The following is a 24,352-nucleotide window of genomic DNA, read 5'->3' on the forward strand; positions in this document are numbered from 1 at the left end:
AAGAGTTCTTTACTTATGTAAACTCTAGAAGGAAGGGGATGAATCAGATTGGTCCACTCGATATTGATGGGTCAAGTGTTGATGATCCTGCTCAGGTAGCCAACAAACTAAATGAATATTTTGCATCAACATTCACACATGAGGAGTTATTCAGCGAGGGGAATGCCAGAGGTGTATTCAACTCTAGCAGTAAGCTACAGAATCTTGAAATAACTGGGAGTAAAGTGGAGGAGAAACTGTTGAAGATAAACACAAGAAAGGCACCCGGGGTGGATGGGATCTATCCAGTTATATTAAAGGAGGCAGCAAAGGAAGTAAGCAAACCCTTAGCCATAATTATGAGAGCTTCCTTGGACTCAGGGGAGGTACCCATAGACTGGAAATGTGCAAATGTGACCCCAATTCACAAAGGAGGATCAAAGGCTGACACAAGTAATTATAGACCTGTGAGCTTAACTTCTGTTCCAGGAAAATTAATGGAGCCACTGGTTAAAGAAGCACTGCAGGATCATTTAGACAAGACTTCAGTTATAGCTCAGACACAGCATGGTTTTGTTAAGGGGAAGTCTTGCCTGACCAACTTGATTGGATACTATGATGCAGTCACAAAAGAACTGAATGCAGGGAATAACTTTGATATTATATACTTGGATCTTAGAAAGGCTTTTGATACTGTTGCATATGGAAGACTGCTACACAAATTGGAGCAGTGTGACATTGGAGGCAAATTGCTGCTATGGATAAAGGGGTGGTTGAGGGGGAGAAGACAGAGAGTGGTAATCAATGGACACTGCTCATCGTGGACTGATGTTATTAGTGGAGTCCCTCAGGGCTCAGTGTTGGGTCCATTATTGTTTTCTGTATTTATAAATGATATTGATGATGGTATATCCGGCTTAATGTCCAAGTTTGCAGACGATACAAAGGTTGGCAGGGTTGTCAAGGACACTACTGACACTATGCTGCTGCAACAGGATCTGGAAAGGTTGAGCAGATGGGCTGAGAGGTGGCAAATGAAGTTTAACATTGACAAATGTAAAGTACTACACATGGGAAACAGCAACCCCAGAGCAACGTATCAACTCTGTGGTACTACACTGACAGTGGTAGAGAATGAAAGGGACTTGGGGGTGGTTGTGCAGGCAGATATGAAGTTCTCTGAGCAGTGCAGACGGGCTGTGAGAGTAGCTCATGGAGTATTGTCAATGATATACAGGAATTTTTCCAGCAGGGATAAGGAGGTGATTATTCCATTGTATAAGGCGATGGTCATGCCACACCTAGAGTACTGTATACAGGTCTGGAGGCCTCATTTCAAGAAGGATGTAGAGCTGCTGGAACGAGTACAGAGAAGGGCAACAAGATTAGTGAATGGAACAAAGGGGTGCTCTTACGAAGAAAGGCTTAAGTTTTGCAAATTACAGTGTCTGGAGACTAGGCACCAGCGAGGTGATCTGATAGAGGTGTATAAAGCCTTGAATGGTTTAAGCATGCTCAATGCTGATGGGATTCTTCCTCTAGCTCAGAAAAATCACCTGAGAGGGCATAAATTCAAATTGAGGAAAGACAGATGTAGGATAGACGTGCGGAAATTTGCCTTTAGCCAGCGGGTGGTTGGTTGGTGGAACAGACTTCCGTCCCTTGTGGTGGAGGTTGATAGCCTAAATAAGTTTAAGGCTCAGCTGGACAGGTATTTTGAACGAACAGAGGGGTGAAGTGGAAGTGGGTTTTTTTTTTTGGCTGATGCTGCATAAGCTTGCTTTCTTGCATCAAATGCCTCTACTAATGCTAATGCTAAAATGCTAATTATCTGCTGAGAATAAGTAACATTAATCTTCTCCATTGGCAAAGTGTGGCTTATTGGAGGTAGTGCAATATCAAGGGCAACTTGTTGTGAAGGCATTCGCAATATGAGATATAACAAAAACTTTGCCATTTCACCTACTTCGGTGGTTTACTATGAACTAAAATTATGCTTGGCACTAACTTGTTCGATTACCAAATGTTTATATTGTTTAATATTTTTTATATTAAAAATAAAAAATTTCTATATTTAAAAAACGTATTAAGTGGAAAAACATCATTATAATAATACTGTGGTGTATTCTTTATCACAAACTTTTCTGCAGGAAAACTTTTTACCCGGGAAACATCTTACGCTGGAAAATAATACATTTCACCATATAGAGATCACTTAAGAAACCAAACCTAGTACAGCGGAAACTTCTTATGCGGGAATTTCTTATCCAGGTTCTACTGTATATGATTCTGGTGGAAATAAATGTGCTGATTCCGAAAATTACCATAAAAAGTCTATCATGTCTACATCAAAATATGTACCAATGTTTAATGTTAAAATAAAGGGATATATACGTATAATTCAAGTTTGTAATACAAGTGTAAAAAAAATTATATGTTTTCTATGACTCATTTAACTTTGGAAAAATTATCATAAATCATAGCAAAATAGTTATATTCAATAATATACAATCAGCACACCTGTAATTGTCTTTAAAAATGTTTGCTACTAAGGGATTTTCTCTTGTATTCCTGCTTACTCTTCCTCACAAGGAACCAGCAGTAATCTCCAGCAGTAAGACTGGAGATCATGAAGTTAACCTGTGTGCAGTAGGCTGCCACAAACTGGAATAAACTTTCTCCCAATGTGGCAGAAAAAGTAAGTCTGGCTAAATGCGAAGAAGAATTGAGTAGTTATCGTCTGGAATGGGAATAGTATGAATACATTAAACTGCCTAGTATGAATACATACTAGGCAGTTCCCGTTTTAAGAGTTCTTTTTTTTTCAAGTATCAAGAAAATCAAAATTATGAACGTTAATTGCAATAAATAAATGTGGCATAGCTATATAATACAATACATGTGTGCACTTGTTTGTTCAGGCAGAGATAAGGAAGGAGGTCGAACTCTTAAAGAATTCCATATTTTAGATGCAAACAAAATGAGCATGGGAGAAGAAAAAAAAAAATTACAGAGAAGAACGTGAAGTGTGCTTGGAATCAACTCTATTATCAGTTTATTGATAACTTTGGAGGATTTCAAGAACCAACAGGGACTGTAAAAAGTGAAATAGAAGCGGGCATAAATGTTACTAACAAATTGCAGTTTGAGATTTCTATAACTGAAGTCACTGTTCTGCTTCAAGTACACAATGGAGAGCTCACAAATGAAGACCTTATTGAAATGGAAAAATGTGAAGAAGCTGAGGAAGAAGGGTTTAATAGCTGAAACTCTTGTTCATTCCTTCCACTCTCAAGGGGCTTGACGAAGCTTTTCAACACAGAAAGGCGCCTCCGTAGCCAGGTGGGAAGGAGCAGCAGTGCGTAGCACACGCTTCTTGATTAGACCGGGGTTCGAGCCCGTCACCACCAAATACGGAGGATGCGGAAAGGTCAAGGGAATGACCACCGCATATTCCCGGAACAATATGGCCTTAGTTGCTAATGCTCCTAAAAACCAAACAACAACATCAACACAGAAAAAACAATTGTAATTTTCAAGTCGCAAGATTCAAATTTCGAGTGCACTAGACAAGTTGCTACAGATTTAAAAAATGCCTATGCATGCAATTGTGAAATTTATAAAGAAAAGAAAAGAGACTGCCTTGGAAACAAACTCCTCTTGAATCGTTTCCAAAGAAGACAACTCCTTGTGCTTCCAGCGAATGCTGAACCAAAAATGAGTGAACCATTGAGTGTGCATTTAGTCAGTGATGATGAAGAATAAACATTCTTCAACATTTGTATGACATAAATAATTTACTTATTATTATAATTTACTTGATTTTAAAAGCAGTGTTTTAATTTCTTTGGATAAATAAATCATTGCTTATGCATAAACTGTTTTCTTGACCTTTATTTAATATTAGCGTGGTCAGATTTCACTGTTGAGAACGTAACCCCTGTTTTCAACATGACGTCTATGGGAAATAAATTCCTGCTTTATGAGTTTTCACTTTGAGCGCATGCTAGGAACAAATTAACTCATAAAGTAGGGAACTACCTATACTATGTTTTATTTTATTACTTTGTTTTATATTATTTATTATTTTTTTATTTTTATTTTTTTATGTTTGGCAGCGAAGTCTGCTTCCTTGCGTCATTTTGGCCTTACTGGTACTATTATCTGTTAGTGTCAAAACTCTGTGATGTTAGAGTACCTGAGGGCAGGAGCTGTCTATTTCTATTCTAAAATCTTTACCTAATTTCACCTAATCTCCATAAAATTGGTAGACATTTACTTTGTTACCCATAGTAAAGTTTTCTAGACAAACTGAAGAGATTATATATATATATAACCTTCCAACAAATGGTGCTACAGACATTGTCTGCAGTTTGTACGTAATGACCAATTTATTTAGTAGCATTAATGTTCCATATCACGATTTTGCAATGGAGCAATAATTGCATATCAAATTTTGCTGTAAACTGGGAAAATCTGCAACTGAAATGTTAATAACTGTTTACGGTGATGAAATGTTAAGAGTTGTACCAGTGTGTTTGAATGGTATAAGCAGTTCAAAGACAGATGCGAGGATATTTGTGATTACCCAAGTAGTCAACCTCTTGAAATGAGGACAGAGTTTAAAAGTCCAGGAAATTGTGGCAAGAGATAGTCGTTTGACCCTCAGAATGATGGCTGATGAGTTGGATATGAATAAAGAGACAATTTGTCAAATTCTGCGTGTAGATTTAGGGAAAACATAGGTCTGTTCAAAATTTGCACCTCACAGATGCATTTATGCAGACTTGTCAAGATAATCTTAATTTCCTCGACCCTATTTTCACTGGAGATGAGTGTTAGGTGTTTCAGTACAACCCAGAGACGAAGCACCAGAGCATGCAGTGGACTTCAAAATCATCACCAAGGCCCAAAAAGTTTTGTTTATATATGTCCAGGATCAAAATGATGCTGATCGTGTTTTTCAACAAAGAGGGTGTGATTCACAAGGAATTTGTACCTGAAGGGTACAAATGTCAACTGTGTTCTATGTACAGATTTTTTAAAGACTACTGACGTGAATTTCCTTTTTCCCAATTGACTTTTTCCTCTTTCCCAATGTGTAAACTGTCCTCAAAGATAAGAGATTTCAGGATGTTGAGAACAGAAGGAAAAATGTAACACTGAACTGAACATCAACACTTTCAGAAACCTTTTTAGAACAGTAATAAGTGCATTCATTCAGATGGTGATTACTTGAATAAAAATAAGACTATTTTTGAGCTCCTTCACTTTGTGATCTTTTTATTGCAGCAGTCCAAGAAATTTTTTGTCATATTTGTGTTTTTTTTTTTTTTATGTTCATTTTATCTTTACATAACTCGTAGCAGCAGATAGTATTTCTAATCTTGTAAATACACAGTTACATTCCAAACTGGGCCATTCTCTGCTGTGGTTTCCTTTGTTCTATTGAAGTGGAAGAGTAAATGAGACAAGTGTCTGTCTCATTTACTCCACCTTATATGGCAACTGTCTGGCAAATAATAAATAAGGTGGTGAAATAATTTATTCATTATTTCCCTTGCTTTTCTTTGGTGCAAAAGCTATTATAAAATATTTGATATTTTCCACTTATATTGAGATGAGCCAGAAACTTTTAAATGATTAAAAAGTAGTTAATAATGCATAACATTACTTTCATAGCAAAAAAAATTATAAAAATCATATCAAATCAAACTGATGCAACATCTGATGGAGTATTACTCAGTGCACTACAGAGCTGTTGTTGTACATGAACATACTACAGGTTTAATGCTCCTAACTGTTGTAAACAGTTGTGAGCATTAAAGCTCATTTTAATCAGGTGGGTGTGTATTCAAATACACAGTGTGCATTATTTCATTTATGTTGGTATTCAGCTTTTTTTTTAAATCATGCTTGTTTTTAGGATCAGGGACTGCATCCTTAAATTATGTCATGCCATCCAGAAGCTTTAAGAATAATCATGGTGCATCACGAGATAGCAGCTATTCTCGAGATGAGGATTATATACGTCCTGTGCGATCATCCAGTGTGATATTAGGAGCAATATGTGGGATCGTAGGATTTCTTATTATTAATGTAACCATTGTAATGGCAGTCAGAAAATATTCACATCGTCAAATGAGGCGGAGAAGAATTCTTGAAATTGAGTAAGTAAAACTTTTTTTGTATAAGAATTTAGTGCCACTGAAAGTTGTACACAGATAATACAGTTGGTGAAGGACATAACTGTTAATACAGATATAATCACTATGAAATAATTTCACACTTTATTGCAGTGGAACATTATAAAAATTTAGTACATTTAATTATTAATGTATACATTTTAGTGGTAAAATAAAAAAAACCTTATTAACAGAAATTGGCTTACAATTTTTGGCTAATGACTATAAAGTAACATATAAATCGGTATATAATTTCTGTTTTTCTTCTAATGAAGGCGGCAAACTTTGAAGTATACGGCCAACAATTTTTAATTAATAATTGTAAATATTAATAATAAAACATCCTAAATTTTATGTCAGTTCAGTTAAGTGTGTAATTATTTCAAAGTTGTACAATTAATTTTTCTAAATCAACTGCATTTTTATGAAATTTTATATTATAGGTTCCCATAAAATGTGTAGCTCTTGCTTAATAAAATAAATGATATTCCTGAAAAGTAGAATTTTAACTGAAACAATCAATTTGCTTGCACAGTGAAATAGGTGTTCCTTCCCTTGGATGTGAAATTATAAATGAGAATTGCATTCTCTTTTAACTGATTTGAAATATGCTATGCATGAATAAGACTGAACAACTTATTCCTGTTAAAAATACCTAAAATTGTAAACATTGAAAACAGGGACTGTGAACCATGTGTATGTTGTCCACTATCCACAGCTCAAAACACTGGTTGTGTGTTTAGTAAGGTCACCATGAATGAATGAGCCCAGTTATATGGTTGCCAACTTTTTCGGTTTTCCCTGCAAATTTTGGAAATTGTTTGTCTTTGATATTATGGAAAGTTATATAAATCAATATGAAATAAATAAATCAATATGAAATTTTCAAGCCACTTTGGTTGTCTTGCTCATGTTCAGTACAGAATACAATATGTTCTGAGCATGGGATATGTGCAAAGTTTACCTTACAGTCTATTTATTTTCATGAGTACTGTTTTCTCCAAATATAACAGGTGTCAAACATCTATTGCATTTACTGTGATTTGGATTTTATTTTAATATTGGGTATTAGTGGTGTCTCAGTGTTTACTCCAATTGTATACCTGTCTAGTTTTTTTAAATGCTTTAGATTAATTCTGCTAATTATTTGCTCTTAGAAGAGATATTGGAAATGTGCAAACTTTATCTTGCAGTCGATTTATTTTCTGAGGGTATTGTATTCTCAAAATATAACAGGTGTCAGCCCTCCACTCCAGTATAAAAATTTTTCCATTTTGTACATAGAGAAGTTGAGGCTAATCATAGCACTTCAGATGAATGATATTTGAATTTTCTAAAATAATTTTCTGTTTTCTAAAATATAAGATAATATTAATGCAAAATAAACCACATTATCTAGTGGTCTATTTTGCATCAGTGTTTTGCTGCAGCAAATAGAATTTTAATACTAAATTACAATTAGTATATGTGAAATTGTTTTGCCAATCTTCATTGTTCCTCACAGTAATGTAGAATGTTAGTGTATATTCAACCTGAGCATTAGTAGAGGCACATGATGCAAGAAAGCAAGCTTATACAGCATCAGCCAAAAAAAAAAAAAAACCCCTCCCCATTTCACTGAGCCATTCGTTCCAAATGTTTGTCTAGTTCTGCCTTGAATTTATTTAATCTATCAACTTCCCCAACAAAGATGGAAGTTTGTTCCAGCAATCAACTACCCGCTGGCTAAAGGCAAACTTCTGCACATCTATTCTACAACTGTCTTTCCTCACTTTGAATCTATACCCCCTCAGGTTTGTAATCTGAACAAGAGGAAGAATCCCATCAGCATTGAGCCTTCTCAATCCATTCAAGGCCTTATACACCTCAATCACATTGCCTCGCAGGTGCCTAGTCTCTAGAAGCTGCAATTTGCAGAACTTAAGCCTTTCTTCATTAGAGCACCCCCTTTGTTCTCTTCATCAGCCTTGTTGCCCTTCTCTGTACTTGTTCTAGCAACTCTACATCCTTTCTAAAATGAGACTTCCAGACCTGTACGTAGAACTCAAGATGTGGCCTGACCATTGCCTTATACAAGGGAATAATCACCTCCTTATCCCTGCTTGCAAAATTCCTGTCATTCACAAGACCCCCATGACCTGCCCAGAAAACTTCATATCTGACTGCACAGTTACCCCAGGTCTCTTTCATTCTCCACTACCCTGAGTGTAACACCACCCAGTTGGTACATTTCTGTAGGGTTACTGCTACCCATATGCAGTACTTTGCATTTGTCGATGTTAAACTTCAGTTGCCACTTCTCAGCCCATCTAGCCAACTTTTCCAGATCCTGTTGCAGCAGCATAAATATACAAAACAACAATGGGCCCAACACTGAACCCTGAGGGACGCCACTGATAACATAGATAGTCCACGTAGAGCAGTATCCATTGATTACCACTCTGTCTTCTCCCACTCAACCATCCTTTTATCCATTGTAGCAACTTGCCTTTAATGCCGTACTGCTCCAATTTGTACAGTAGTCTTCCATGTAAGAAAGAACCTTGTCAAGAAAGAATAGAATGGAAGTTACATCTTTGTCAAATAAAACAGTCTGTCTTTTTGAAATGCAAAAAAATTGGGTCTCTACTGTGAGCAGACTCTTGGTACAGAGTAAGAAGATTACTGCAGTTTCTTCTTTTAATAAAGATTTATCTTTCATTTTATTTATATATATTTTATGGTGACTAAACACAAAAGGTCATTGGAATCTGTAGTGCTCTCTCATACTGTAAGTGGATTGAGAATACAGAAGGTACCAAAAATTGGTGATAAGTAGTTCTCATTTCTCAAGGGTACAAAAGGATGTATGTTTTTCCACATGGCAACTCATGATTTAAACAAAAACAAACCGAGCATTTGGTCACATAATGTCATACTGGGAAAATGGGTATAAAAATGCAGTTCTCTGCAGAACTGAAATTTGAGAATGCTTCCATGTGGATTTGCTTATTGTATACTTTAGCGACTTCTACGAGGTAATAGGGGAATATTTTTCCAAAAATGGACTTCTCTAATTGGTAGAAGGAATTTGTTTAGAAAAAAGAAATTTACTTGAACTGAGGAGGTATGAGTATCTTTGTTAATATCATAGGGGAGGGTTTAAGGTTCAAGTAAATTGATAATTTACTTGAATTGGAAAGTTATGGGCAGTGGTATAGATCCTAATTCTTGCACTGCTTTGAATTGCCCTGTTTGGTAATGCATAACTTGGTTCAAGCAGTAGTACATGGTGATCTGGAATACTTGTGATGCTAGTATAGTAAAAGCCAAAACTGATGATGGGACTACTGGAAAATATGGTCCAATCCCATTCATATTTACACTTAGCACCTTTTCCTGCATAGTATGATGATTTTTAGAAGTCCTGGTTATTCTCATTCCTATTAACTTTATTTACCAAGATCATGTTTGTGACTCCTGCTTAGGAAGCTTAAATTTTCTCCAGGTAGGCAATTTCATTTTAACTAGCCATGTTATCTATAGGTTAATAATGCTAAAGCCTGTGAACTTGTTGATATGACTTCAGTATTCTCATTAGTCATGCCAACAGGCCCATGAGTAGGAGATTCTTGGAAGTTGTCCAGCACACTAATGAGCAGTTATTCTCGGCCAACATCTGGTGAGTACCGTATGACCAGCTATTGCTGAGTAGCAATCGTCAGTAAGTCTGGTGTGCTGAGGTTTCTTTTTCAAATGAATTCGCTGAAGGAATAAACCATGGCCTGTGTTCTAAGCTGTCAGAATTGTTCCTTATGGTTCTGTGTAATCTGTATCAAGTGTGTGAAAAAGTTTGTCCTTGCACCTATTTAGCTGTGCAGGTTTCATAATAGAGAAGAAGCAAGACAATGAATGCTGAAAAAAACCAAGTCATACGAGATGTACAATAGAAGAAACTTTATTGTCTGTAATCAACTAAGATAAAAAAAAAGTTTATTCTTTTTTATTCTCCAAGTGTCCTTTTTTCCCATGGTTACAGGCCATGTAATGGAGATGGTTCTACTTTAAAAAACCAATGATTCAAAGTTTCTTCATTTATTATCATGCTTTTATATAGCTAGCCTGTTGTTATGTCATTTATACAAAATAATTAAGTCTCCTTTTTTTCACTATTACTGTATTATGCTCTATCAACCATCATAGTTAAAGTGTACTGTATTTTTTAAAAGAATATATCTGTCACTATAACATGGGAGTACAGCTGTGTAAGAATATATACATGCCTTTCTAAATATTTCCTCATGTTTCTTTTGAAACTGTAAATGTAGTTTCAAAAGAAATTAGAAAAAGCATTTGTACTGTTAAATATTAATCTACATGGAATATTCAGCACATTTACTTGTACATTCTACTTATGGAGTTTTTACTGTAATGATGAATTTCAGTAAACAACAGTCTACAAATTATAAAAAATAAAATATTGGCAGTTTCATAATAACTGCAATGTAATACACAAACCATATAACCAAAACTTGATTAAAATAGAAATAATATTAGACCAGATCAAATTAAAATGATAAAATAAAATACACTGATTATACAATAAAAGCAGTAAAATAATAAAATATAAAGAATAGAAATTACACTATATGGAATAAAAGTGATAAAAACAACTGTAGCTTTCAGAGGCGACCACCTACTTTATCAACAGTAAGAATTAACTTGTCGTCACTACTTTATCAACAGTAAGAATTAACTTGTCGTGCAATCTTCGCCCTGGCAGTTGCACACAGTGTGTTTGGCAAGCACATAATACTCGGGTGATTCGCTTATTTAAGCCCTGATGGGAATGTATGCGGTGGCAATGGGCGTGAAAGGGTCTCTTTGTCAGCGTTCCACTTCCCAAACATATTTATCCAAAACCTTCTGGTGTATCCACATTTCCTGAAATCTGCTGTGATGTATTTAATCTCCTCCTTTCTATCCTCGGAGGCACTACAGGCTGCAGGAGGACCCAGCCCTATCCAACAAGGCCCTAATAATACTACTCTTGTGATTGTTGGCTTATGGCATGTTATAATGCGTATTTTCCCACCCTGGCACCTGGGTTTTCTATATACACTCGTTTTTACTTTATGGCCATCTCTATAAACCAACACATCAAGGAAAGGGAGAGTACCATCTATTTTCACCTCTGAGGTAAACTGAATAAGAGGGGAGAAGCTATTAAGAAAACTGAGAACCTCATCCTCTTCCCCTCTGTACAATGACGAATATATCATTGATGTATCATTTCCATGCACACGTGGGGGGGAAGCAGACCCATCTTAGACTCGACCTCCGTGGCTATGTTTGCTACAACAGCACTAATTGGAGAGCCCATTGTTGTGCTACGAACCTGCTTATACATAGTGTTTTGAAATAACATAGTAGTACTGGAGAAACATCAGTGTTCTCCCCAGAAAATTTTGCTAGTCAGGTGGCATTATGAAGTAGCTAGGTGGGGAAGTGTAATACTTCACAATATTATAAAATTTTCTGTTATTTATGAATGTGACTTAAAGTGATCCAGAGCAAAAATTAATTACATAATTTAACATTATATTGATTTAATGATAATTTGTGCAACAAATATCATCGGTTTGGCTGAAACAAGAAGAAGAAATGAATCACTTATAAGTTTATCAAGTGGAAATCTGCTGTACATCAATGGAAACAGTGAAAGGAGTGAAGGTGGAGTTGGGTTTCTGGTCCATAAAGATTTTAAAAACAACATTTTAGAATTCAAAAGTACATCACCAAGGGTGTCAAGACTAATACTCAAGATTTCTAAGAGGTACAAGCTAAAGATTATAATGATTTATGCACCAACATCGAGCCATCATGATGAAGAGGTTGAAGAAATTTACACCGAAATTGAGAGTCTTCTAGATGAGCAGAAAACCCACTACACTATTATTATGGGGGACTTCAATGCTAAGGTTGGAAAAAGACAAACCAGTGCAGAAAGGGGAACTATAGGAAATTTTGGAATTGGTGAAAGAAATGAAAGACTTGTGGAATTTGCAGAATCTCAAGGACTGTCAGTAATGAACACTTTTTTTCAAGAAAAGGGTGAACAGAAAGTGGACATGGAAGAGTCCAAATGGATTAACTACTAATGACGACTTCATCCTCACTAACAGAAGATATATTGTGAACGATGTTACCGTCCTGAATAAGGTAAATGTTGGAAGTGATCACAGAATGGTAAGATGTACACTTGATATAGATGTAGGAAAGGAAAGGAAAAAACTGACTCGAGTAAATAATACAAAGATCTTTGAGATAACAGAAGAGGAGAAAAAGAACAAGTTTGAGCTTCTGCAGACTGCTCAGTACCAAGATATCGACAAGGAATATTACAACTTTCTGAAAGTGATAAAGCCCAAGAAACCTATAGGTAAAAAGAAATCCAAAGAAGAAAAAATTTGTCAAGAAACACTTGTCATGATGAACCGAAGACGACAAATGAAAAGCAAGAAAAACACTGAGAGGGAGAAAATGGAGTATACTGAGTTATGCAAAGCCATTAGAAAGAAACTCAGAGAGGACATAAGAAGATTTAACACAAGAAAAGTAGAACAAGCATTAAGGGAAAACAAAGGATTTAAATCTGCAGCCATGAGCAGTAATACAGAAAGACAAATGATACTGAAACTGAAGAATAGCGATGGTGTACTTATAAACAGCAGAGAGGGCATAATTCAAATAGCAGAAGACTACTATAGAGAATTATACAAGGAGCAGGGGAATGACACCAGCAGTGGGGAAGATGGATTGCAAAGTAGCAACACATACGACATACCCAATATGATGAAGTAGAACATGCATGAAGAAAATGAAAAATCAGAAAGCCCCGGGGGAAGATGAAGTTACTGTAGAGTTGTTAAAATTGGGAGGAAGAGACATAACACAAAAACTGGCAAGGCTCTTCACAAAGTGCATTAGAAAAGGTGTGACGCCTAAGCAGTGGAATAATGCAATCATAGTTTTGCTGCATAAGAAAGGAGATAAATCAGAAATTGGAAATTATAGACCAATTAGCTTGTTATCCCACATCTACAAGTTGTTCACAAGGGTCATTACTAACAGATTAGAAAGAATACTTGATGAGAATCAACCGAAAGAGCAAGCTGGCTTTAGGACAGGATTCTCAACTATGGATCACCTTCACGTAATATCACAGCTAATGGAGAAAGAAAATGAATATAAAACACCATTATGCCTGGCATTTGTGGATTATGAAAAGGCATTTGACTCCATACAGCATAAGGCAATGTTTCGGGCACTGGAAAGACAAGGCATAGATACCCCATATATTATGATTTTGAAGAAAATATATGAGAGTGCTACCTCCTTTATTAGACTAGACAAAGACAGTAGGAAATTTAAAATTGAGAAAGGAGTTCGACAAGGAGACACAATATCTCCGAAGCTGTTTACTGCTGCACTTGAGGAAGCTTTCAGAAGATTAGACTGGTCGCAGAAAGGAGTCAATGTGAACGGAGAGTACCTAAACCATTTACGATTTGCAGATGACATTGTGGTCATAAGCCACGATCCCAAAGAATTAGAGGAAAATCTTAATCAGTTATGCACAGTTAGTAAGGATTTTGGACTAAAGATGAATATGGCTAAAACAAAAGTAATGATGAACAAGCATGCCACGGAAAGGGAAATAATGATTGAAGGAGCAGTAATTGAAAAGGTGGAGTGAGTCATATACTTATCTGGGACAAATTATTAGCTGTAATAATGATAAATGGCTGGAAGTCAAGAGAAGAATAAATTTTGGATGGATAGCATTCAGGAAATATAGTCACATACTGAAGAGCAATATCCCAGTTTGTCTGAAATGTAAAATAATGAACCAATGTATACTCCCCACCATGACTTATGGAAGTGAAACTTGGGCACTCACCAAAAGAATGGAAGAGAAGCTGAGAACTGCACAGCGAAGAATGTAACGAATTATATTGGGAATCGGACTGTTAGATAAGAAGAGAAACACATGGATTAGGCAGCAAACTCAAGTAAAGGACATTCTTATCAAAACTAAAGAACTAAAATGGTCTTGGGCAGGACACATAGCTCGAAGACATGATGACAGATGGACTAAGAAAATAACAGAATGGTATCCAAGAGGAGCTAGAAGAAAACCTGGAAGACAAAGTCGGAGATGGATAGATGAAATTCATGAGTTTGTGGGTAGTAAATGGATGGCCAGTGCTCAAAACAGAAGGAACTGGAAAGTTGCTGGAGAGGCCTTCATCCTGCAGTGGATTGAAAATGGCTGATGATGATGATGATGATGATGTGCAACAAACATTGAAAAAATTTAATATAGACTAGTGTTATTTTTTAACTGAAAAATGAAAATTCCAACAAGTATACATAAACACACTAAATTTAACAAATAAGGTACTTTTTATTTAAAAAGTAGAAGGTTTTAATAACAAATTTATTAATCACGTCAAACTATGCGATGGCCAAATGACATCAGTGCAATGGTTGAATAAGTAAAGTGTATTTAGTGTCAAACAGTACCAGGGGTTTCCCCCATCTCCTCATTGCCTTCATTGTGGGTATACCAGTTCACTTGAAAGGCCAGAGATTCAAAAGTGTGTGGATACTGTATATGTGTAGTGTTGTGTTCTTCTGGCCATTTTGCCGCTGGATCCCTGCTGAGGCCCAATGTTGTCCACACTTCGCCCCGTGGAGGCAGACCAAGTACCTAGTCTGCCTCCACAGGACGAAGTGCGGGCAACATTGGGCCTCAGCAGTGTTTGGTATACTTGTTTAAGTTCTTCGACCTCCACATCAGGCCAGGATCTTCTCGCCCTTTGGGATGCTTTCTGTTTGGCTTGTACATCCTTTCTCATCCTTTGAAGCTCCTTGTTCCACCAGGGCACCACCTCCAGAGAACGTTTTTTCCTTTTATTCGTGGCATTGCAGACTTGTGTTAAAAGAGTGCTGATTTCTTTTTGAAGAAGGTTTGGATTTTGAGTTTGCCTGAGTTTCTGATGCTGTTGTCCCACCACTTCCAGTAGGGCACCCCTGAACATGTCCCAGTTTGTTTTTTCTATTGCATATCTATGTTGCATTACTCTGGAAACTGGTTGTCTATTGCGATTTTCTGTGATCCTGAATGTAACGGCTCGGTGGACCGAGGTCATCCAGTCATTTTGGACCTTCCAGTCGGAGATATGGCTGGCTGTGTTTCTTGTAGCCAGAGAAATGTCAATGGTGGCTTCCCAAAGGGTGCTGCTGAAAGTGGGGAGGTTGTTTGGGCTGATTGAGGATTCTGAAGGGGGAGTTACTCAGGTAGTCCTCCAGTCTTTGGCCGTTTGTTGCTCTTCGGCAGTCTGGTGTTGTGCTGTACCACGTGGGGAACCTGTAGTTTACATCTGCCCCGATGATAATTCTCCCTCCTGGGAGAGTGTTTATTACACTTAGGTATTGAAAAATACCTAATGGGGATTGAAATGAATGGGGATTGGGGATTGAAAAAGAAGACCCTCAAGCTGTTTTACAAAGCCGCCTTCCTGCCGATAGCTACCTATGCTTCCGGAGCTTGGTACCCCAAAGTCACCATGGCTGTAAATCGCAGAATCCTCGACTCTATCCATAGAGCCATGCTGCTCGCTATAACCCGGGCCTGCAGAACAGTTAGCACCCACGCGCTGCAGGTGCTGGCGGGAACCCTACCTTTAGACCTCGAAGTAGCTAAATGTGGAGTATTATATGAACTCTCCAAGGGAAGAGCCTGCACCTTCGCCGGCTTCGACGCAGATCCTACCACAAATCGTTTGACTGAGAAAAAGAGACTTGCAAATCATCTCATGCAAACCTGGCAAACCAGATGGGAGAATTCCCCAAAGGGAGAAGTCACCAAACGATTCTTCCCCAACGTTGGAAAACTCTATCCAATGGCTCCAGCATGGTTCACGCCGGGACTCCACGCGACCTTCCTGCTAACAGGACATGGTGCCTTTAAGGCTAAACTTACAGCCCTGGGCATTACAGATGACCCTACTTGCTGCTGTGGAGAGCTGGAGAGCTGGCACCACCTCATGCATGAATGCCAGCTTTATGATGACCTCCGCTGCCAACTCATCACTCGGATCACTTTTTTGCCCAGAGATAGAGAACAACACCTCCTGGATGGGAGACAGGAATATATTGCCTTCTCAAAGTTCGCTGAAGCCCTGTACAGAAGAAGACGGGACCTGAATGCACATTAGCCACATAATGGCTAGAAGTCAAAATGTGCATAACACCAAAGATGGACTACTAAGCAACCATGAAGATAGACAAAAAATCTGAATGAAGGACGAATAGCAGCTGTTCTGGCGGCCTGAGCCAAGCACTAGCCTGGCTCTCCTTTAATATCCCTTCCTGGCAGGAGGACGAGATGACCAGTCGCCTCGCCCCCTGCTACCCCACCTTTCCTTCTGGTGAGGCATGGGCATGCCTCACTGACCACCTGGGGGAATCTCTTCTGTGTCCCCCATACTTCTGCCTTTTCCCCCCAACCTTCTTCCTCCCCTCCCCCACTCTATCTATACACAACGCGAGCGCCCTACACACTAAATTTAATCTAGCAAAAAAATAATCTTCGCCCAGTCTCGGCCTAATTATCCTACGCAATGCACTACTCCTGCCATATGAATGCATGCACACGTGCTGTATGCAAACATCCAAAGTAATTACGATTGCATGGATGCGTATATATTATGTATCACTGTTGTGTGTATATGTGCATATATGTGTATGTGTACATAAGTTTTTTTTTTTTTTTTAGGTCCTAGCTGCCGAAATCTCAGGAAATTAAGCGGCAGGACCTGCCAGAGTAAATCTTAGTCTACTTGTGTTTCCTGGTCTGCCTCCACGGGGCGAAGGTGGGGCAACGCTGGGCTCCAGCAGGGGTCCAGCGGCTAAATGACCAGATGAACAACGGTACACGACATTACACAGGTACAATACCCACACACTTTTAAACCTCTGGCATTCCCAGGAAACTGGTACACTCACAAAGAAAGCAACGCGGAGATGGGGGAAACCCCTGGGGCCGCATGACAACAATATACCTTACCTTACACCTTACACTTAGGTATCTTATAGCCCTGATAATACCTTTGCCTGGACAATAGTATAGGGCAGACGATGTAAAAGTTTCCGAGCACTGTAATAATGTGGGCACATATGGCCCAGGCTGTGCAAAGTTGGGTTATCTTTGTGGCTGTAATGTCAGGGTTTCTTATAACTGTTGCTGCACAGGGGGTTTCCCCTTCCACCTGGATGACTTTGTAGGTCAAGGGATAGCCTCTGACCTGGTTCTTATGGGCATATGGCTCTTGCAAGATAATTATGTCAGTGTTGTCATCGTCTGCCAGAACCCTGAGTTGGCCGACCACAGACTGGGCCCTTTGTGCGTTAATTTGCATTATTTTTACCTCTTCGAAGTTAAAATTTTTAAGGTGTCTCCCCATAATTGATCCGTTGTTGGTGCTGACCCTTGGCTTTTATATATGTTGGACATTTTCTGTCTCTGATGGAATGTACCGAGTCTATTTTGAAACTTTTACAGTTCACACAAATAGGATCTTTGGTTTTGTTAGGACAGCTGTTAAATTCATGGCCTTTTTCAGCACAATGGCCGCACGTTTGCACTATCTGGATACAAGTGTGTGAGATATGGCTGAACCTGCAACACTTGAAGCATTTAGGCACAGCCACGTATTTGCGAAAGCAATGGCTGCCCCAGTTTATGTATACTCTTGCTTGATTGTTTAGGACCTTCCAGGCGATTTGGTTGAGTTAAACAATCCAATTTTGGCTGCCTCCTCCTTTGACTTTTTTCCAAGTATTTAGGTGTGAGTAAGGCATCTTCCTCTAAGTCTGGGAATTACTCCTGCAAGTTCCTACAGTAAAGTTCCTCAGTAAGTTGCTCTGGGGTCAGGTTGTCACTGAGGTCAAAAATGATGATAGACGGCCCCTGCTTTTTTTGTGCGTCTGCCTTTAAACCCATCGCCATTATTTTTGCATTGGTCATAATTTTGTTAGCTTCTTTTTTAGTTTCCGTTTCGATCACTATGCCTGTATTTCTAGTTTTTCTTATTGCTTTTATTTTTGTGATCATCTTTCAACTCTGTCAATATTTTGGTCATGATTTGTTCACTTGTATGCGATTCTTTGGAGTTAATGGGTCTGATGTAGCTCAAGAGTAGCTCATGGTGTCTTGTCAATGATATATAGGAAATTTTCTAGCAGGGATAAGGAGGTGATTATCCCCTTGTATAAGGCAATGGTCAGGCCACACCTTGAGTACTGTATACAGTACTCAAGGTGTGGAGGCCTCATTTTCAGAAGGATGTAGAGCTGTTGGAACGAGGACAGAGAAGGGCAACAAGATTAGTGAATGGAACAAAGCGTTGCCCTTACGAAGAAAGGCTTAAGTTCTGCAAATTGCAGTGTGTGTGGAGACTAGGCACCTGCGAGGTGATCTGATTGAGGTGTATAAAGCCTTGAATGGTTTGAGTATGCTCAATGCTGATGGGATCCTTCCTCTTTCTCAGAATAATTGCCTGAGAGATCATAAATTCAAATTGAGGAAAGACAGTTATAGGATAGATGTGCGGAAGTTTGCCTTTATGCAGCGGGTGGTTGATTGCTAGAGCCAAACTTCCATCTGTCATTCAAGTTGATATCTTAAACAGATTCAAGGCAGAACTAGACAAACATTTGGAGCGAGTGGATGGGTGAAATGAGAAGAGGGTGTGTTGCGTGTGTGTGTTTTTTTTTTTTTTTTTTGGCTGATGCTATATAAGCTTGCTTTCTTGCAGCATCATGTGCCCTTGCTAATGCTAATGACCACCACATTTGGCTCTTTTATCCGGGTTCTCTTTCTTATATGCTGGGATTCTGTCAATGGTCGGTGGTGGTTGCCCTTGGATGGAGGCACCCAGTTTAGAGGGTGGAAGGTTCTTAAGTACAGCTCCGGCATAAAAGAGTACTGGTTCTGTGGTTAGGCCCAGTTCCTGATCGGGTGAAGACTGGGGAAGCTTAGCGCAGATGTGTAAGGCCTTTTCTTGGTTTGGTTTCTTCGTTAACAGCTTTTAGCTTCTCATTCTTGATTAGAAGAGCTGTTGTGATTGTTTCTTGGCTTGTCCAAAGTTCCTGGACAGTTTCCAGTGGCTTTGGTGAATCTTTTGGAGTCTTGGTTGAGGAGTGCCACCAAGTTCCTGTGCAAGACTGAGATGATCTAATTGGAGGGAGGTGGTGTCTTCCCCGTTAAAGGGGGAGGCCAGAACAGGTGGTGCAGGAATTGCAAACATACTTGGATGGTGGGATCCCAGATGATACCACTTCGTCCAGAGCAGATGGTAGTTGTGTTGCCAAGGAGCCTGCTGGGGCAGGTTGAGGTGACGGAGCTAATGGAGTCTGGTGAGCACCTGAGGAGACTCGCATCTCAGGAGCAGCAGCCACAGGAGTGTCTGGAGCTGCAGGTAAGGCTGCAGTTGAGGTGGAGTTTGCCATCGATTGGAGGATGGAGGCAGCTATTGGTTTAGAGATGCTTTGGTCCAAGGTGGAAGCTGAGTTGTTATGGTCTATGGAAGGTGATATGCGCATAGGACGAACTCTGGACCTCCTGTTGGACTTCTTTTTCTTTGAGGAGGATTTGCCAGGTACTCAAAGAAGCAGAGAATTAGGTGTCTCCGATTCATCTCTCTCTCTCTCTCAGACAAGCTAAACTCATCCTGTGAACTTGCAGCAATTTCATTATTTTCAACCATCTTACTGTGTCAGGATGAAATTTTTAGGTTCAGGGAATGAATGGTTCTACTGAATTTGAGTCAAATCTCCAGAAAATTCATTCTACTGAAGAATTTAAATAATTAACAGAAAAGGAGAGTTCCAATTTTTGTCAGTAGGGGGTGCTGAAAGAGATGGGACGAAATTTGAATATTGTATTCTTGGGCGACAGAGGACTGCTGACGTCACCTGAGGGTCAGTAGTCAGATGTATCAATGCACAGTAAAAGAAAGTCCCCTTCAAAAGCTGGTATGCAAATAGTATGTTCCAAAATTAATAACATATTAACTCAATAGACAATCAGTATTAATTACTAATGGTGCCATAATTAATAAATAAATGTTCCAAATTAAAAGTTCTAACTTTAGTTGCTCGCTTCAGGAGGACCAATGGCCGATCGCCCTGGCAGTCACATGACTAGTTATTTCAAATGAACCCCCTTCTTCCCACCGGAGAAGAAGCAATGGCCAAAGAAGACAAGACTAATTATTCACATCAAAACAATATGTCCCTCCAAATCACATTAATCAAAAAAATTTCACTATAAAATCAGTATCAACTAATGTGAAATTAATTAAGGCATCCATAACTCTCCAAAAGATAGAGAAATCTAAAGATTAGTGGTCTAAAACTAAGGTTTATAGTTAAAAACAACGGCTGGACCTATATGCCGTGGCCATTATGAACGAGCCATGAATGAACGACAACAGTAAAGATTTAAATTCGTTCATATCTGGAGAACGCCTTAGAAGTTTGGCATAAAACAAACATCAGTCAGCTCACCGAACTGACTGATGTTTGTTTTATGCAAACAAACATCAGTCAGTCGAAGTGGATCCACTTAGACTTGAATTTAATCCAAAATGATAAATTGGCACCACTTTAAAAAAAACACACTTTGAAGAGCACTAATTAACACAACTAGCAAGCACTTGCCACCATTTTGATCGTCGTGATAGTCGAATAGTGGGAGGTCTTATAACTGCATATAGGTTATGTACTGGAAAGCTGAGTTATACCAATCTTTCAGCATCCAATCACAATTCCAGCCAGACTTTGCATCTACTCCTGTCGAACATACTATGCGATCAAGGTCGCATTGACCTCAATCGCATAGTATGTTCAAATTAATATTGATTGAGATCAGTTAGCAGTACCATACAGTACCGCAAGAATCGCTTAAATTTTAGCCGGCCGGTCAATTAAATTCACCGGACACTGTGCCCGTTCAATAGGTCCTGGGAGAACACTGGAAATATCTACCCCACTAGAAATATCTTCTATGCTCAAGGGAGTCCTGTCCCATAAGGTGTCACCTTCTCCAATGCCATGTGCATGCATTAAATATGACAGGGACCGTATTTAATGCATGCCATGGCCTCACCCTCTTCAATGACCTGCGCACATATAAACTGCACAAAGTCTCCACTGTCTTTGACAGTAAAGTTTGATCATCCTGCGATAGGAGATATTAGTTTAATTTGTCTAGAAATCTGGATAATGCATGCATAGGGCTATCCAGAACTGATACAATTGGCATAAACAGAATTTCCGCCTAACGAATTTTCGGTAGGCCATAAAACCTAGGCAGCTGGCATCTCGTGACATGAAGTGTCCAGTAGGTTTCTTTGAAGATCTTCTCGGCATACGACCAGCCCTGCAGGATTTTGTTGACGTGCCATTCCAATCCTACCAGGGGATTCCTATGGGTAATCTTATAAGTTGTCCTATTGTTCAACATTCAAAGGCTTTGTTGCGATACCCTTCTTTGTTGAGGATCACAGTTGAACTCCCCTTTGTCTGCAGGTAAAACAACGATGCTATTGTCCTGTCTTGGCATTACCCCACTTGCCCTAATTCATATGCCCTATTTCCCACTTGCCCTAAAAGTATATGCTCTATATCCCACTTGCCCTAATCACATTTCTGTTGTGTGTATATAACTGTATCCTATTTTGTTGGAGCAATAAAAATATAAAATTGGTCTTCAAAAACATAATGAAAAAAATAAACAAATATAGCATCAAAATAATAATTAATTTATTTTCTTTATGCAAATACAAATTGTTTAAAATACAAATACCAAATGTCTTGATATCAAATAAATAAATAAACACAGGTTTAAAATGTAAATACAATTTATTAAAGTTTAAATTATACTAATCATTTAGTGGAAGAAAGTTAACCAACTGCTTGTACAAAAGTGTGTAAATCGATGTCCCCATTTTGTCTATCTGCTGTTAATTTCATTAATTTATTATTGGTGCCCTCATATTTACATTTTTTATGAGGTGGATGATTTTCAACATTTACTAATCCTAGTATTCTTGTAAAGTTATGTTGTTGTTTTTTTTAAAACAACATGATTTTGTTAATATATCTTACATATATTAACAAGATGGTACCCCACATATTTATTTAAGGCATAATGCCATCCTTCCACATGATTTATTATCCAAGGACCAAAATTAGCATGATGATTCCACAATGATGGCGGAAAGTGAGCAGTGGGTCCAATCCAATTTGTTTCAAAGTATTTTATAGACTTCACACTTTTCGTAAGAAGGTATTCTGATGGTGGACATTCTCGAACAATTCCTTCCTAAGTGGCCTCCGTAGCCAGGTGGGAAGGAGCCGCAGTGCGTAGCACACGCTTCTTGATTAGACCGGGGTTCGAGCCCGCGATACACCAAATACGGAGGATGCGGAAAGGTCAGGGAATGACCACCGCATATCCTCGGAGCAATATGGCCTTAGTTGCTAATGCTCCTAAAAACCAAATAACAAACCTTCCCAAGTTGGCTACCCCTCTAAAGCAGGGGTAGCCAACTTAATTTGTGATTCGATCTACTGTTTTTCTTAAAAATGTTCTGCAATCTACCATCTCAAGAATTTCATTGCACATGGTTAAAAAAGTTTTAATCAACACATACTGAAAATTGTTGTTTATAAATATTGAAATTAAATAAAATTCAGAATTCTTATTTTAAATTCTTACATATTTAAATTTTTAATTTAAATACCTATGAATTTATGTGAAGTTTGTGTCTTAATGTCATCTTCCAAGCTTTCAAAATTGGGGATATACTGTGATAAGGCCAACCGTAAAGAATCTTCTGTATGCAAGTCCGTAAGAGTAGAGCGATTCTTTGTCCTTTTTTTTTTGTTTCAAATATGAAAAGACAGATTCACATAGATATGTGGAACTGAAACAGGAATTTAAATGTTCACTGCATTTTTTTAAATTTGGGTACTTCTCTCTGCAAACATATTTCCAAAAGTCTTTTTCTGATGATCTGGCTTTTAGGAAGATATCGTTTCACAATGTAATTATTTCATTTTCAAGTAATATTTTCTCAGTGTGAAAAATCTCAGACCACATTGCACGAATAATTCGGGGGTGCCAGATACGCTGTGTGCAACTCCCGGGACAGAGGTTGCACACAGCAATATCCCGTGTCAAAGACCCCATAACAAAAGAAGCCAACAGTGGGGTGGTATACGAAATTAAATGCCTGGATTGTGGGGTGTGTTATGTAGGTGAGAGGGGGCGATGACTGGAAGACCGTCTGGGGGAGCATATAAATGCAATAAAGTCCGCAAACTACGGGAAGTCTGACGTGGCAGAACACTTCTGGGAGAAGCAACATCAAATTTCCCCGCAGGATGCTGTCATCACGGATCATGCACAGGGGTTCTGGGACCGTAAATGGCTTGAGAGTTTACGTATTAGGGCAGCTAGCAATTCCATTAATAGAGACGGGTGTACGCCTACATCCCCTCTTTGAAACCGTTGTTCTTGGGCGAGATGAACGGTTTCAGCTAGCGCGCTCCCGAGCTGTTTCCGGTTCAGTGCATAAATGGGAAATTCCAACTCGTCACATATTCCTGAGGAACCATGTGACGAGTGCCTTGGATCTGCTATTTAAGGATGTGCCGCACAGCAGAAGTATGCTATTGAGAAAGGAGACCGCTGTCTCCGAAAGCTACAGTTTGTTACGGTATTTTAGTATTTTATTTTACTGTTTTATCGCTTTTATCATCATATTTTATTTTACATTTCTTATTTTATTGTAAATTAAACCACATCAGTTTTAGACTATTATATTTTTATTCTATATACTTGTAATTTTATTTTATTTTATTGTAAATAAAGTGTTTTAGTTGCAGGATTGAAATTTGTTTATTTAAATACCAGCTGGTGTAAAGTCTAATTGCTCAATATGAATTGTCCCAGCCTTGTAGGCCTATTTGGAGATATGAAAAATCTCACAGATTTTTTTTTTTTTTTTTTTTTTCTTTTTTTTTCTGCAATTTGTTTCGTTTCTAATTCGACATTAAATGGATAAGAA

At 38.4% G+C, this 24,352-nt stretch overlaps 1 protein-coding gene across 1 annotated transcript in view; it reads left to right on the plus strand.

Annotated features, from left to right (window-relative positions):
• The window catches only part of LOC150087073 (uncharacterized), a 98,351-nt gene that overhangs the window by 62,671 nt on the left and 11,328 nt on the right, over positions 1 to 24,352 (plus strand). Inside the window, exon 3 of the mRNA XM_090371796.1 lies at positions 5,906 to 6,149. Coding sequence (XP_090227922.1) covers positions 5,906 to 6,149 — 244 coding nt within the window. The remainder of the gene's footprint in view (positions 1 to 5,905; positions 6,150 to 24,352) is intronic.

The sequence above is a fragment of the Mastigoproctus giganteus genome, chromosome 4 (assembly GCF_048544385.1).
Source record: "Mastigoproctus giganteus isolate SK-2022 chromosome 4, ASM4854438v1, whole genome shotgun sequence".
Lineage (NCBI taxonomy): Eukaryota > Metazoa > Arthropoda > Arachnida > Uropygi > Thelyphonidae > Mastigoproctus > Mastigoproctus giganteus.